The sequence below is a fragment of the Amphiura filiformis genome, chromosome 7 (genome assembly GCF_039555335.1).
Source record: "Amphiura filiformis chromosome 7, Afil_fr2py, whole genome shotgun sequence".
NCBI classification, from domain to species: Eukaryota; Metazoa; Echinodermata; class Ophiuroidea; order Amphilepidida; family Amphiuridae; genus Amphiura; species Amphiura filiformis.
In genome coordinates, this window is record NC_092634.1 from 40,420,470 (window position 1) to 40,437,185 (window position 16,716).

At 38.0% G+C, this 16,716-nt stretch overlaps 1 protein-coding gene across 1 annotated transcript; it reads left to right on the forward strand.

Annotated features, from left to right (window-relative positions):
- Positions 1-5,075: 5,075 nt before the first annotated feature.
- On the forward strand, positions 5,076-14,032 carry LOC140157853 (uncharacterized). Its single transcript, XM_072181101.1, has 4 exons — positions 5,076-5,272; positions 6,068-6,206; positions 10,095-10,231; positions 11,767-14,032. Exons 1-4 carry the CDS (start codon positions 5,076-5,078, stop codon positions 12,590-12,592), a joined length of 1,299 nt encoding a protein of 432 aa, XP_072037202.1. The 3' UTR covers positions 12,593-14,032.
- The last annotated feature ends 2,684 nt before the right edge of the window (positions 14,033-16,716 follow it).

Sequence of the window (16,716 nt, forward strand, 5' to 3'; positions counted from 1 at the left end):
GTGAACCGGGGGGCACATACACTTTCATTTGGTAGGGGTGCATACGCCACGGAACGCCAAATTTTGGACAGTAGAGAACTGATCTTCTGAAATGAAATTGCAACATATTTTCTGGGTCTAGTGAACTAGAGATTAGGCAAATTATAGGTTGTGGAGAATTACAATCGCTTCAAAAATTAAACTGAAGAGCTGCAATATTTGGAGTTTTACTCAACATGCTAGTTTAAAGTAAAGCTAAAACATTGGAGCATGACCCCCCTACTGCAGGTCTTAAGAATTGGCGGAGAGCCTGAAAATGGGACCCTTGGGGGCCGCACCTACCCGTACCATCTTTACATATGAATGACCCCTGGCTGTGAGCACGCCCGCTCACTAACTCCGCGCCGCGCTATCTCGTTTGTTACACAGCATATACGTATTCTGACGTCACCGAGTGCCGATCGATGTTTGGCTGAGCAGATGTGGAACACAATACTTGATGTCCAACCAGTCTCCGGAAAACAGCCCATGTTTTCCTCATTTATTGCTTTTGAGACGAAATTGAGCTTTTATATATACACAGGTAAGTAGCATTATGTTGGCTTTGAACCATATTGTGAACTGTCGAGGTTCTAAACATGTTAAATTGGCATATTTTTTAAAATGTATTTTTGTTGTTATTTGTGCGGGCATACAATGGCTTTCTCCGTGAATACATAATTTGCATACTGAATGCGACCCATCGAGCATGTAGGTTCTTTGGAGACTGTTTGAATCGGCACAATATGAACTTCCTCCCTATATAATGCCCCCCCGGGGGGGGGGGCACTTACATTACGTGATGGACACCGTGCTCATGTATGGACTCTCGAAACGCACCCTAAACGAGTATTACTCAGCGCATGCAAAACATACCCTAAACAAGTATTTTGCCATTTTTTTAACACTAAGAAAGTAAAAATTCATGTTCAGGTTCTTGTTTAATATAAGTAGTTTGATGTTTCTTAATGTTTTACCCTACGATTTGTTCTGATAGAAGCCAAACATAGCCTATTTCACCCTTTTTTTATTTTGCCATTAATCTTTGGTACCCTAAAAAGGCCTAAGCAAGTATTTTGCTTGGAAAAGTATACCCTTTTTCCTGATTTTTGGCGTTTTTGACACCCTAAACAGGTACAGCGCTGTACTTGCCCAATGCTGAAAAACAACCCTTTTTACTTGTTTTTTTACACGAGCATGGTGTCCACCTTGAAATACAAGTGCCCCCCCCCCCCCGGGATAATGCCTCCAATTCCAAACATTAAGGGCTTTGAAATTTGCATATTCTAGGACACATGAACTCGATTTTGGTGCCAAACCCTCGTTTTCAATGTTTAACAATACAACCATTATATACTACTCCCATTACTCTGAAATTGCAGCCATAACCGGAATCATGATAACGTGCATATTGGACTTCAAAATGGTTCTCGCTCTCGCTCGCAACCGCTCGCGCAAACTCGATTTCTAGTGAGCGATTTTTTAAACTCTCAATACACACTTAACATCGCTCGCTGCAAATCTTTAATTGACATACATTCAAGTTTTAACATTTTTAATGTATAATTTAGACTTAAACCATGAGAACGAAAGAGAGAAGGACAACAGTGCGTATGTGTATCATACTATAAAAAGAAAATTCATCAACAAGTAAAAGTTTCACTGAAAGTAATAATCATGATCATGTAGATTTTAAATTTCACATGAAACGATAATATGAAAAAAACCACATCATCACCAGGTGTTATGTCTGGAAATTCCTTATTTCTTTGTGTGAGCTGAAAACAAAGTACTTTATCATTGGGCCCTATAAATATTAGCCTATATATTTACATTCGTACCCCTGGTAGTGAGTCGGGTTCAACTCAGTGCACATATATCACTGGATAAATTAGCCCTACTCTGACCATAGTAACCGTTTTTACTATACTAAGGGTCTTTTTTTCTTTTCAGTTTCTGTTTCCGTATTCGTTTCCGTTTTCGTATGTTATTGTTATTCTGAAGTGTTAGCTTCCTAGGTGTGAGGAATCCTTTATTCTAGCTTTTTGTCACTTACTAATAGCTTGAAGCAAGTGAATATTCGTATTCGTTTTTGTCCATCAAAATGAACCAAAATTACGCGTGCAGGTTTATTTCAATACTCTACTCTAAACACATGTCAGTAACCAAGCAGTTATCCAACTGACACAACAGCAAAATGCACTGAAATGGAATAGCTTCCTAGACCACATTCACAGCCAAATAATTAGCACCCAGCACAAGAAATCTGTGAAAATGATTACAAGATCCTTGCACAGGTGATAATTCCCAAAGAGTAAGTGCAATAGTAAGGAACAAGACCTGTTTTTGAAGAAAGTGCGTGAAAAGCAGAACGCAGCACCGTTTTATCATCTATGCAAGGATCATGTATGCATTCTTACAGATTTCTTGTGTTTGGTGCCAAATACTGGGCTGTGAAAGTGGTCCAGGAAGCTGTCCCGTGTCAGTGCATTTTGGTGTTGTGTCAGTTAGACAACTGCTTGATACTGACATGTGTTTTGAGTGGTGTATTGAAGTAATCCTGTGTGTAATTTTGGTTCATTTTGATGGACAGGATTTTAAGATATGACCCTGTGATTCACAAATTGTGATAATTATAAGTTTCTTTTTGAGCTCAGTTTACATATTCTGTTCCAGACTTTGTACTACATAATGCAGCAGGTTGCAGTAATAGGAGCGGGTGCGGCAGGACTATGTGCTGCCAGATACCTGTCAGCCAAACCTGACTCATTTGAACCAACTGTGTTTGAAAAAAGTGACCGGATTGGAGGTACCTGGGTTTATACGGAAGAGACTGGCAAAGATCAATATGGATTGCCTATTCATTCTAGCATGTATACAAATCTCAAGTAAGTGGTGAAGGTGATAGCAGTTTTCATGTTCATGTCATTTAACGTGTGCCCATGAACTGTTCGGTATATTTCCGAAGAAATCATAAAAAAACCCTGCCAAATTAGTCTCAATTGTGGTACACCACGTTTTAGACTAATTCAACCGTGTTTTGGAACTCCTAATTTCAATATGTTAATGAGAAAAAAGGATCCTTCATTTGATATCAATTTATTACAGGATCATGATTGTTATCATTACAGTAAAACACTGTAGACTACCAGTATCACGCTGTATAAATGTCTGTAATTCCATACACATTTACAAGAAACATTTACATGTTCTTTTTGAATGAATGCTTCAAAGGGACAACATTTATGTTATATGTAAGGTTTAATTTGATTTTCCAAATATATCAGGTCACCTTCCTTTAATCACTCCCTTCCTTACTCAGCAACCTTTTGGTCTTAAATCACCAAATGCCAAGAAGGTATGACACCAGAGTGGTTTCTTATTGTTGTAGTACGCCTGTGTGGTGCATGGGATCTTGTTTCCATCTCCAACTGCTTGGTGCAGCCTCGATGGGTATTGTTTTGGAAGAAAACAATATATGAATAAGTGTAACACCATAGATTTACTTTGAGTTTCTGCTCTCTCTGGTGCATTTAAAATGTGTTAATTTAAAGAACCATAAGAGTACTCCATGAATGGAATACACTGGTTTATAGAAAGGAGAAAGGTGACACGTATTTATATGACATCGTCATGTTGCCTCTTTTTAATACTAACTTGACTGGTTTTTTTTGTTTATTCAGGACTAACCAATCCAAAGAAGTGATGGCTTTTCCAGATTTTCCATTTGATCCTTCTCTTCCATCATTTGTGACCCACAATGATGTGTTAGACTATCTGGAAAAGTATGCTGCACAATTCAACCTATTACAGTACATCAAGGTATCAGTCAAGTCGTGTCCACACTCTCGGACATAAGTCACATATTACCTTTAACAAGTGACTTATTACCGGTAATAAGTGACTTATATCCGACCGTGTGGACACGAGTTCAATCATGTTGTTAATTAATTTATTGATTATCCAAAGTAACTAGACTAGAGTTAAATTCCCAATGTTTTCAATTATTACCTGGGTTTCTTACATTACATCAAATTAATTTTTTGAGACGGTTGTGAGTGCGAAGAGCCTGAGTAAAATTCTTCCGGTCTTCGGGGTTGTTTGAGACTTTCATACGGTTGAATTTCTTTAAGTTCTTTGCGTTTTCAACCTTTTTTGAGTTGTGTTGGATGAATTTTCTACTTAATTTCTTCACATTAAAATCGGGTTTAGACAACAGTCGGGTTCAACTCAGTGCACATATATCACTGGATAAATTAGCCCTACTCTGACCATAGTAACCGTTTTTACTATACTAAGGGTCTTTTTTTTCTTTTCAGTTTCTGTTTCCGTATTCGTTTCCGTTTTCGTATGTTATTGTTATTCTGAAGTGTTAGCTTCCTAGGTGTGAGGAATCCTTTATTCTAGCTTTTTGTCACTTACTAATAGCTTGAAGCAAGTGAATATTCGTATTCGTTTTTGTCCATCAAAATGAACCAAAATTACGCGTGCAGGTTTATTTCAATACTCTATTTAAACACATGTCAGTAACCAAGCAGTTATCCAACTGACACAACAGCAAAATGCACTGAAATGGAATAGCTTCCTAGACCACATTCACAGCCAAATAATTAGCACCCAGCACAAGAAATCTGTGAAAATGATTACAAGATCCTTGCACAGGTGATAATTCCCAAAGAGTAAGTGCAATAGTAAGGAACAAGACCTGTTTTTTGAAGAAAGTGCGTGAAAAGCAGAACGCAGCACCGTTTTATCATCTATGCAAGGATCATGTATGCATTCTTACAGATTTCTTGTGTTTGGTGCCAAATACTGGGCTGTGAAAGTGGTCCAGGAAGCTGTCCCGTGTCAGTGCATTTTGGTGTTGTGTCAGTTAGACAACTGCTTGATACTGACATGTGTTTTGAGTGGTGTATTGAAGTAATCCTGTGTGTAATTTTGGTTCATTTTGATGGACAGGATTTTAAGATATGACCCTGTGATTCACAAATTGTGATAATTATAAGTTTCTTTTTGAGCTCAGTTTACATATTCTGTTCCAGACTTTGTACTACATAATGCAGCAGGTTGCAGTAATAGGAGCGGGTGCGGCAGGACTATGTGCTGCCAGATACCTGTCAGCCAAACCTGACTCATTTGAACCAACTGTGTTTGAAAAAAGTGACCGGATTGGAGGTACCTGGGTTTATACGGAAGAGACTGGCAAAGATCAATATGGATTGCCTATTCATTCTAGCATGTATACAAATCTCAAGTAAGTGGTGAAGGTGATAGCAGTTTTCATGTTCATGTCATTTAACGTGTGCCCATGAACTGTTCGGTATATTTCCGAAGAAATCATAAAAAAACCCTGCTAAATTAGTCTCAATTGTGGTACACCACGTTTTAGACTAATTCAACCGTGTTTTGGAACTCCTAATTTCAATATGTTAATGAGAAAAAAGGATCCTTCATTTGATATCAATTTATTACAGGATCATGATTGTTATCATTACAGTAAAACACTGTAGACTACCAGTATCACGCTGTATAAATGTCTGTAATTCCATACACATTTACAAGAAACATTTACATGTTCTTTTTGAATGAATGCTTCAAAGGGACAACATTTATGTTATATGTAAGGTTTAATTTGATTTTCCAAATATATCAGGTCACCTTCCTTTAATCACTCCCTTCCTTACTCAGCAACCTTTTGGTCTTAAATCACCAAATGCCAAGAAGGTATGACACCAGAGTGGTTTCTTATTGTTGTAGTACGCCTGTGTGGTGCATGGGATCTTGTTTCCATCTCCAACTGCTTGGTGCAGCCTCGATGGGTATTGTTTTGGAAGAAAACAATATATGAATAAGTGTAACACCATAGATTTACTTTGAGTTTCTGCTCTCTCTGGTGCATTTAAAATGTGTTAATTTAAAGAACCATAAGAGTACTCCATGAATGGAATACACTGGTTTATAGAAAGGAGAAAGGTGACACGTATTTATATGACATCGTCATGTTGCCTCTTTTTAATACTAACTTGACTGGTTTTTTTTGTTTATTCAGGACTAACCAATCCAAAGAAGTGATGGCTTTTCCAGATTTTCCATTTGATCCTTCTCTTCCATCATTTGTGACCCACAATGATGTGTTAGACTATCTGGAAAAGTATGCTGCACAATTCAACCTATTACAGTACATCAAGGTATCAGTCAAGTCGTGTCCACACTCTCGGACATAAGTCACATATTACCTTTAACAAGTGACTTATTACCGGTAATAAGTGACTTATATCCGACCGTGTGGACACGAGTTCAATCATGTTGTTAATTAATTTATTGATTATCCAAAGTAACTAGACTAGAGTTAAATTCCCAATGTTTTCAATTATTACCTGGGTTTCTTACATTACATCAAATTAATTTTTTGAGACGGTTGTGAGTGCGAAGAGCCTGAGTAAAATTCTTCCGGTCTTCGGGGTTGTTTGAGACTTTCATACGGTTGAATTTCTTTAAGTTCTTTGCGTTTTCAACCTTTTTTGAGTTGTGTTGGATGAATTTTCTACTTAATTTCTTCACATTAAAATCGGGTTTAGACAACAGGAAATCACGAATGGTTTCGGACAGCCTGTCCCCCGCTTCCGCTGCTGTTAAAATATTTAAAAAAAGGAACATGCACAGGGCAATTTTTGGGGCCCAGGGCCCATCTGGCCCAATGGTAAATCCGGTCCTGGCTCCATGCCTAATCTCCATTGGTGCTGATGAAGGGCGCGGTGCGGAGGGGTGATGGTGTGCACACATGTCGATCTTGCAAAATCATTAGTCCTTTGTCCACATCACCTCAACTCGCCTGGTCAACATCAGTGTAGGCCCACAATATAACGGCAAAATAGGGACTATAGTACTAACTTACTGTAGTTTTTATCCCCTCTTTCTCATGTGATGTGAGAGACACATCTCATACTCTAACCACTCTTCCACTTCTCCTCCCCCCCCCTCTCTCTCTCTCCCTTCCCTCTTTCTTCCCCTTTTCTCCCCCTTTCTCTCTTTTTCTTTTTTTGATCGCCGGGGGGGGGGGGGTGTCACACCCACACACCACCCATGGCGACGGCCCTGATTGGGGATATACAAATGGCTAGTCCAATACAAATTAATATACGGCGCCAAATTTGCAAGCCTTTCATAGTGCAGTAGCCGGTGGTACAGAAACAGAGTGGAATAGTTTCATTAATACAGTCAATAGTTCACTAGTACTCACTACGGATGTTCTAGAGGTATCCAACAACACAATAAACGATACAGGAGACAAATCCAACCCTTCAAATGTTCGGTCCCGGTGCAATATTTGCAGACGCTTTTAAGCACAGAGGAATAAGATAAGACAGAGCGCGTACCACCAGTCAAAGTCTCCGCCTCATCCGATAATGAGGGCCGATTGTTCCGTGAAATGCGACAGGCGAGATTGAAACGCAATTACCGCGTATTTTCATGGTCTATCGCGTAATCGCGAAAGCACGTAACGCTCTGTCGCGTATACGCGAAGGCACGCAGCGCTGGCGTAATTGTTTGACGCGACACAATCGAACAATCGGCCCTCATGAATATGCGAGAACTGGTAGCATACAATACACGGGGACTTTGACTGGTGGTACGCGCTCTGTCTTATCTTACTCCTCTGTGCTTTTAAGCCATAGGCGGCGCCATGTTTAGGGTTGGGCAACATTTACGTTTTATTTATAAGAAAGGCGATCAAAATCAGTCTGAGAACTTTCGTATGATTGCTCTTTCAAGTGTGCTTGGCGAGATATTTCATCAGATTTTGGCGTCACGTACAACTGACTACCTCACCAGCAATAACTTGATTGACAATTCTAATCAAAAAGCATTTATTCATAGTATAATTGGTGTGATTGAACAGAATCAAGTTTTCAATGAACTTATTTCACATGCTAAATCTAATAACCGTACCCTTCATGTGACGTTTTTTCGACCTGGAAGATGCCTTTGGGTATGTTCACCACGACCTTATCAGTTACTCCTTATCAAGGTTGAAGTTTCCCCCTAACATCATTGGTTACATTAAGAACCTCTACTCCAATCTTGAAGGCTGAGTTGTTACCCCTGAATGGGAGTCCACTAACTTCAGATTTCTCAGGTGTCTGAGGTGTCTTCCAGGGCGAACCATTGTCAACTATTATATTCTTGTCTGTTTTTAATCCAATTTTGGAAAAATTACAACAAAATGAATCTTATGGATATTCCATAAATGACTCCAAATATGTCACAACTCCGTTTGCGACGACTTCAACCTAATAACCACAAACAAGAGAACGTATTCTCAATGAAATCTCCGAGTGGACTAAATCAATGAACCATAAGCTGAAACCAATTAAATGCAAGTCACTATCTATTGTGAGTGGAAAACCCACTCCAATTACTTTTAATCTTGGTGAAAATGATATTAACACATAAATTCCTTGTCTCTGGGAAACAGGGTATTGTTTTTGATCATGTCTTGGACCATTTTCGTACTCGGCTGGATCGTATCGAAAACCTTCTTGTCGCTTTATTCTCACCGTCCATGACTTGACCAAAACACATCTCCTTGCTCTCGATTCAGTATATTAAAATCTGGTGAGGTCTTGCTAGACCCTCTGCCACTGAGGTTATCCATTTACCCCACCTGTTGGATATCATGTCTGTGTATCAATCATGTTGCGGTTCATTTGTCTTCAAAAACAAAAGCTGACTCCAAGGTCAATGTTGCTATTGACTCCCGCCTTGAAAGGGAGACAAAATAGTCCCAAAAGATTTCTTTCACGACTTACTGTCAAAATGCAGTTGACCATGTTGATAATAGAGGTTATCCACTTCACTCATGTGTGACTTCTAACAAAAGGCACTGGTTCCCGTAGTATTCCTCATTCAAACTAAATCAATGCACGACCTCGGAGTTACATGCATGACTTTGGCGGGCTATTTTGAAACAGTCATGGTTGCACATGCAGGTACTTCTTTAGAATGTCCTAAACAAGGTATAGCAGTCGTTGATAGGATATGCAGCTTATAGAACATGGATAACCTCTATTCTAATGGCAATGTGTCATACAAAAAGTTGAAGACTGACTTAACAAAATCCATCAATGTTTCGTATTGCACGCTCAGAAAAATCTGATTATCTTTTGGAAATCATTTATTTACAATTTTCCTAAATGCATCATGACATTTATGTTGACTGCTTTTCTTGACACCTTTCCCTTCAAAAATAATCTGATTCGCTGGGAAAAAAAGTTAAATACCAAATGTAACTTATGTGAAAATCACGAGACCCCCCATCATGTCCTTAACCACTGTAAAATCATGCTTGACTATGGTCGATATACTTGGCGTCATAACTCTGTTCTCCGCATAATCATGGACACTCTCAAAGATATCAGTGACCAGTCCTGGAAATTCTACTGTGACTAAGATGGTGCCACTAAAATTGCTGGTACCACAATTCCTGATAATTCTTCCCACGCTGCAAAGACCAGATCTAGTTCTCGTAAATGAAAGCTCTAAATCCATCATTATTATTGAGCATTTCTTTCGAGCAAAACATCCACAAACCCCTAGCTCTAACAAGTGTAACCTGAGTTCCATTTCCCCTTTTCCCCCAGTTTCAAAAAGCCAAAAACCAATGAAATGGGTCTTTGATAAATTTTCAAAATCTCTCATTCAACGTGCAATTCATTGTTCCTACTCAATATTTTACTCAAAATATGAAATAGACTGGTTCGATTTAAAAAATTTACTGATGTTTTCCTTTATAACCTGTTTTTATATTGTGTTGTATTGTGCTGTTGTATATTATGCCTGCGGATATTTGAGCCTGGTCGTGTACCTTCTCAACCCTCCTGTCTGGCCTTAATTGTATTCCTTTTCAATATATCTGTTTTTATGTGTATTATGAATAAAATTGGAATGATGAAACTAACTAATTAGAAGTTCTTTAGTCGTGATCTGAAAATTGATTTACTTTTCTTTAACAACATTGTCCTCATGTTGTTTGATCAGGTTAATCAATTTTATAATCATTTACTGGTTATTTTCAGTTCGAAACTGTAGTTGAATATGTAAAACCTGTCACCAATGGGGAGAAGACGCTATGGGAGGTGACTGTAAGAAACTTGACTGACAAAGTAAACGGAAGCCAGACTAGCGTCTTTGATGCTGTTATAGTCTGCAATGGGTAAGGCATTACAGATTATGCTGATGCACAATTACACATGCATGCTATCAAATCGCACAAATCCCCTGCCCCCCCACAACGAACGAGACAGGGCCGGTTATAACAACATACAGGGGTTAATGTTATCCAGCAAAGAAGATTTTGAAACTGAGGACATAACTGCAGACATATTGACATTTCACTATCCAATAGCGAGTGCAGTCAAAGGACACCGAAGGAGAGAGTTGTCCAAGGACCCCAAGCAAAGGAGTGTGTAGTCCAAGGACTCTAAAGGAGAGTGCAGTACCATGAATCCAAAGAAGAGTGTAGTCCAAGGACTCCGAGGAGAATGTTGTCCAAGAACTCCAAAGGAAAGTGTAGTCTAAGGACTATGTCTTTAATGCATAAGTTACTCTTTCAAGATACTTTCAAGTATCTTGTTCTACTAATTTATTGACTGCCCCTCGTATACAGTATTATGTTAATATATTACATATTTTAAATATGACTGTCTTTGGAGTGGTACCTCCAGACACAATGTTGAGTGCCTGGAAGGTGTCCAGAGGCGAACTACCAAATTCATTTATTGCACTATCCTGATCTGGACTATCGGGAGCGCTTGTGCCAATTGTGACACGATCTGGTCCATGGAGGCCAAAGGAGGCACTTTTGAAAATTGAGTTACAAGAATGATTACCTTTTACTAACATTAGGCTATCATATACTGTAAACACCAATGGTCTAGCATACTTGGCTCTAAAGTTATGAAGTTATGATGTCTATTTTCTTTTGTATTTTATTGTTTTTAAAATCCATATTTTTGCTTTTATCTCAATTTCAAATTTACTACCTTTGGCCTCCATGGACCACATGGTGTCACAATTGAACTTGCTCCCTCTTACATTACGTAGGGAACAGCTTGACCTTTGATTGTTTTAAGTGTATTACCGGTGCGTATGACCTGGACATTAACAAATTTATCATGGTAAATACTGTTTTCTTTGTCACTCAAGACATGTTAAAGGACAAACAAATATTGCACATTTATTGGTTAATGAACGCGTATTACTTGTTGGGAGAGAAATTAGACAAAATAATGCACGCGCGCTGATGGTTATGCGTCTAATGCAAGAGCCCCGAAGGGTGGAGTGCATTAGACGCATCAACATCAGCTATCATTGATTAACGTGTAAAGTCCTCTTCCCTAGTAAAAGTGGCACAGTGTAATTTTACCCTTTCGTTCTTAACTAAACATATCTCGATATTAAAACAAGCAAATTGAACAAAACAAACGGCATTTGAGAACTAAGACTGAACCCTTGACGTTGATATAAGCATCATGTGTGTCACAACGATATTTTCTAATTGCCAAAGAGGACGTTTTTCACTTGCACAATTTTTTTCAGGCTGTAGAGTCTAATAAATAAAAAATAAATAAAAAATAAAGTTTTTGAACACTCTTTTTCTCGAAACAGCGATTTTCAAGTTAGATCGTTTTATCAACATTTGATACAATTGCTTTTAAAAATATTATATCACTAATTAATAAATTGCAGGCATTACTCTGTCCCAAAAATACCAAAGCTGAAAGGTCACGACACTTTTAACGGTACCATTCTCCACAGTCACAACTACCGTAAACCAGAGGATTTCAAAGATTCGACCATAGTATGTCTGGGAGCCGGTTCCTCGGGACAGGATATTGTACAAGACATGCATCCACATGTGAAGATGGTGTACCTGAGCCATTGGGGAGAAACTCTGCCGAGTGAGTTTCCTACGAATGTTGCACAAGTACCAGCCATAGATTACCTCAGTGGTAACAAAGTGATATTCACAAATGGACAGAGTTGCGAAGCAGATACTGTTGTGTTATGTACAGGATATGAGTACAGTTTCCCATTTCTAGCCAAAGAATGCCGGGTGACAGTTAGTGAGGATCAGATAGTGTCCCCATTGTATAAACATCTGATCCATGCAGAATATCCAAGCCTCTCTTTTATTGGTTTACCCATCCGCATTCTGCCCTTCCCACAATTTAGCCTGCAAGCAAGACTAATTATAGCTATACTTGAAGGATCATACATACTCCCAAGCAAGGAGGAGATTGAAGTGGATAACAAATCTGATTTACAGAGACGCCTTGACGTGGGTTGGCCCCGTAGATACGCACATGTATTAGGGCAATTCCAATGGGAGTATAATAACCAAATAGCTCAACTAGCAGGCTTACCCACTCCCAAACCAGTTATAGAGAACTTGCATACAGAAATTTGCTACCATAGACGTAATAACGTGTGCTATTATAAGAAACTGAATTATGAAATTGTTGATGAAAAGAACTGGCGTCAAGTTAATGGACATAACAATGGCAATGCTTAAATGTCCACATGGTATCATGACCAGAAGGGGAGGTACCCGGGCTGTTAGGTTCATCGGACTTGGAAGAGTTAGAGTTAAGTTATGATAGAAGGGGCCCGGTGATGTGCCTCTCATGGATATGGTAAAGGCAAAAAAGGGTGTACATATCGTTATGAACACGACAGAGTGCCGAATACGCAAAATTACTGTTCGGAGTAAACGGCGTTTGAAAATCCTGGCACCATTCCATTTGTCCTTCTAAAATTTTAGAACATTCGTGAGCACTCATTTGAAATGTATATTATAGAAGTGAGTGTACATAAATTATTTGCAATACCTTCATGTTCTGAAACAATCGATATACCCCTCAAAACGCGTATTAACAGCTATTCGGCTTTATGCTGTATCCAAAATGTCTCTTCCATTGCGCATTCGGGGTCGAATACGCATTCCACTACGTGTAAACCATAGCACTCATCCTTGATTTGTGGTTTTAGTTTAGAAATCACTAAGACTATGTAGACTTAACTTGGTATATAAGTTATAAATGGTCATCCCTGTAATATTTAGCAAAACCTCAAGGATTTTAATGCAGAAATATCAATATTGGCCTATATTTTGCGTACAATTTTCTGGGATTTTCCAATTTCACGGGGGCGCACTCACATTATTAAGCCATATCGATATCATGTGGGGGAATGTTTGTACTTATTTTGGTGTCACTGGATAGAAGATACATACAGCTATACGTTGGTATCAAATATATTAGTATAGGAAATTCAGGGGTTTCTAGCTATACAATACTATGGATCAATCTGATTTGTACAGCTAAGTATACGATTCGTCTCTTTGCCGAATTCATTTATCGCACTTAGGCGCGATTCGTCTAAATCAAAATCTACGTCGGGAAGTAAAATTTACAATTAATTTTTGGTAGAAATAAAAGAACACCTGAAATATAATCATAAGCACACAAAAACTCAATGTGCTCAAAATTCTCGATTCGTCACTCTGCCGAATTCATAATGATATGTCAGGCTAGGATATGATTGTTATGTTTCATGCCTGTCATGGACGGGCGGAACATGGATGTCATATAGTACAACAAGTCCCATCTAGAATTTTTTCTCAATTTAACTCTCTATCCTATCCTTTCTAGCTATGACACATTTTGGTTTAAAATTCGACTAAACTCCCGAATTCATGATATATGCTTCACGTTAGGTCCGATTGACGACCGCCGAGAACTACGACTGGAAGCCACCGAACGTTCATGTCCGAAATCTGCAGAGGTCTTGGCCTAGTGACAGTGTATATTTACTGATTGTGTAAAGATTACGAATAATTAATGTAAATTTCAAGTACATAACCCTCTCGGTATTAAGTTTAAGAAGATGTGTAATAAATATTAAGACAAACAAACAATAATTAATGTGTGCAAAAAAGTTCCTGACCTCAGGAATCAGGAACTCTCTATTGGCTTGTTTTTTCAACGTAAACCCCCTATACGTTGATACATCCAAATAAAAAAATCAACGTATAGGTTCCTGTACTAGGTGTCATATACATTTTTCCATGTCTCATCCATGACGAAAGTATCTCGCCTGCTCCGCTTCAAATATTGAACCAAGGTAATATGTGTACATGGTTTTTGCAAATATATGAACAAGGGAAGTAAACTGTACACGTGTCTTAAAAACTTCTTAAAGAAATTCACTCAATTTAATACAACTTTAATCTGCCTATAAGATATGCCTTTTCCTGAATATTGGTACCATTGTAGCATTGATGTATTTAGCCTTTTCGCTCTTGACAATATTTTCGTCAACCAAGAAGAATCAAGACTCTGTGTTACCTGTATATAGGTCCGATTTGTCCCGCTCACCAATCGGTAAAAGATTGAAAATTTAATCAGAAAATTAAATGAGAGCAGGGTGACAAATTACCCAATAAACACAAAACGTTTTCGACATCATTCGCAAAAGGTTATAAAAGGTTGTCAGAAAACGTTTAAACGTCGGGTTATATAAAGGGTACATTAATGGTATAAAACGTTTTCATAACATTAAATAACATTTGTTGGTAATTTACTGCACAGCAAACACAAATGTTTTACAGAAAACATTTAAATGTCGGGTTATATAAATGGTATAAAAACCTTTTAATAACATTCCAAAAACATTTTTACAAATCATTCTAAACAGAATGTTATTTTGGGGTTGAAAAATATTTTGCAAAAAATGTTTGCCCAAAATATTTACAATAACGTTTTTAAAACGTTTTCACTACCTTTATATAACCCGACATTTAAATGCTATTAAAACGTTTTGTAAAAAACATTTTAAGAACATTTCTGTGTTTGCTGGGTGCAAATATTTTTACATAATGTTATCTAAGTGTTGACAAAATATTTGGCCAAAAATGTTTGCAAAAATAGTTTACAATGACATTTCGAAAACATTTTCAAAATATTGTTGTAGTGTGTTTTCATACAAAACGTTTTAAAACGATTTAATGACCTTTATATAACCCGACATTTTAACATTATTAAAACGTTTTTACCTAAAGCAAAACCCAAAATATAACTTCTTTAAAACGTTTTAAAAACGTTTTTGTGTTTGCTGGGTACTCAGTGGCGTAACTGCCAGGGGGCCGCCAAGGGAGCAACAACCACTAACGAAAATTGACTTCGGCCGTCCGCCTTCCATGTAGTTCTTTCCTAACATTTGCATCTTTACAAAACTAGTTACAAATCACAAATTGTATGATAAATTGAATAGGTGTGACTTTTTACGGGGGGGGGGGGGGCTTATAGGTTTTGAGGACTAAGTTTAGCCCGCCCATCAATATGACCAAATCCCAGTTAAGTCATTGGTATCACTCATAAGTGGTAATACGCAACCTTAACGTAAAATGGGCATCAATTTATTTAGTAGACTTTAGTAAAAAGAACAAAAATAGTTCACCTCAGGTTTCGAGACACTGTCATGCCAAGGCACTACAAATGCTTAAAGGTCCGTCCATAGTACGCCGCAATTGCTTTGCGATGCAGTGCGTTGCCGCACTGCAAATACTGCATTGCGGTATCGCAATAAAGTTAAATACATTTGAACTTGGAAATGCGTTTTTTGTTATAAATATAGCATAACAAATTACTTTTGTTGCAATAAACAGGAATGACTCTTATGACTCGCAATACTATTCATTTGTAAATACGACCATCATAAAATCGTCATTGTAATTATGTCAAGAACCGGGGAGTGACCTTCGAACATACTTGTATCTAGCACGATCGATACTCAATGATCCAGACAATACAATTTGAATATACCGCACTTGCGCTTGACATATCCGGTCACTTAATGGAAGTTATACCGTAACTTAAAATAGATATGCCCTCGAGAACAGCTCTGTTCATTGCATGCCTCGCTGTGCCGATATATACTTGGCACAGTGTCGACTTCCTATTCGATAAATATAAATTTAATACTCCGTTGGTGAGCGACGGGCGACTGGTATTTCACCGAACGCAAGAAAAGGAGTTCTATCTGATTGGCTAGCAATCGATCGCTTAGGTCGCTTAGTAGTCAACTACAAACTCAAAACTGAGCATCGTATTCAATTCGATTGAAATCGATATTCTATTATTGCCGTAGATAAAGAGAGTGATAGTGTGTCAATAATGTACATTGTATTGCAGCTGGATTTTACATGCATTCTTTTATATAAATTTTTTCTCAAAGAGTTGAATATGATCAAAATTTTTACTCAGGATTTCAAATTTTTACCCGCAAATTGCAGTTAAACATATCCACAGCAAAATACCGGTCCTCACTAATTAGTGTATTTAATTTCCAGTTAGTGTATTTAAGATAAATCCTGACAACAAATAAAATTTCCTTGCAATAGAAATATCATATGGGATACTGATATGGTAGGCCGCAACCGCCACAACGTGGAGCTGCTACGCGTAGCTGACTTTTTGCTCCGTGGAGCCAAATTGACCAATCATGATCATGTTAGAGTTTTTCATTACTCGGAGGTAAAACTGACTAATTAAGTACGACTTACTCATTACGTGAAGCGAATTTATTCATTAAGAATTTGCCAGACGAGCGTCACGTAGTTGCAAGATATCCTCGGTC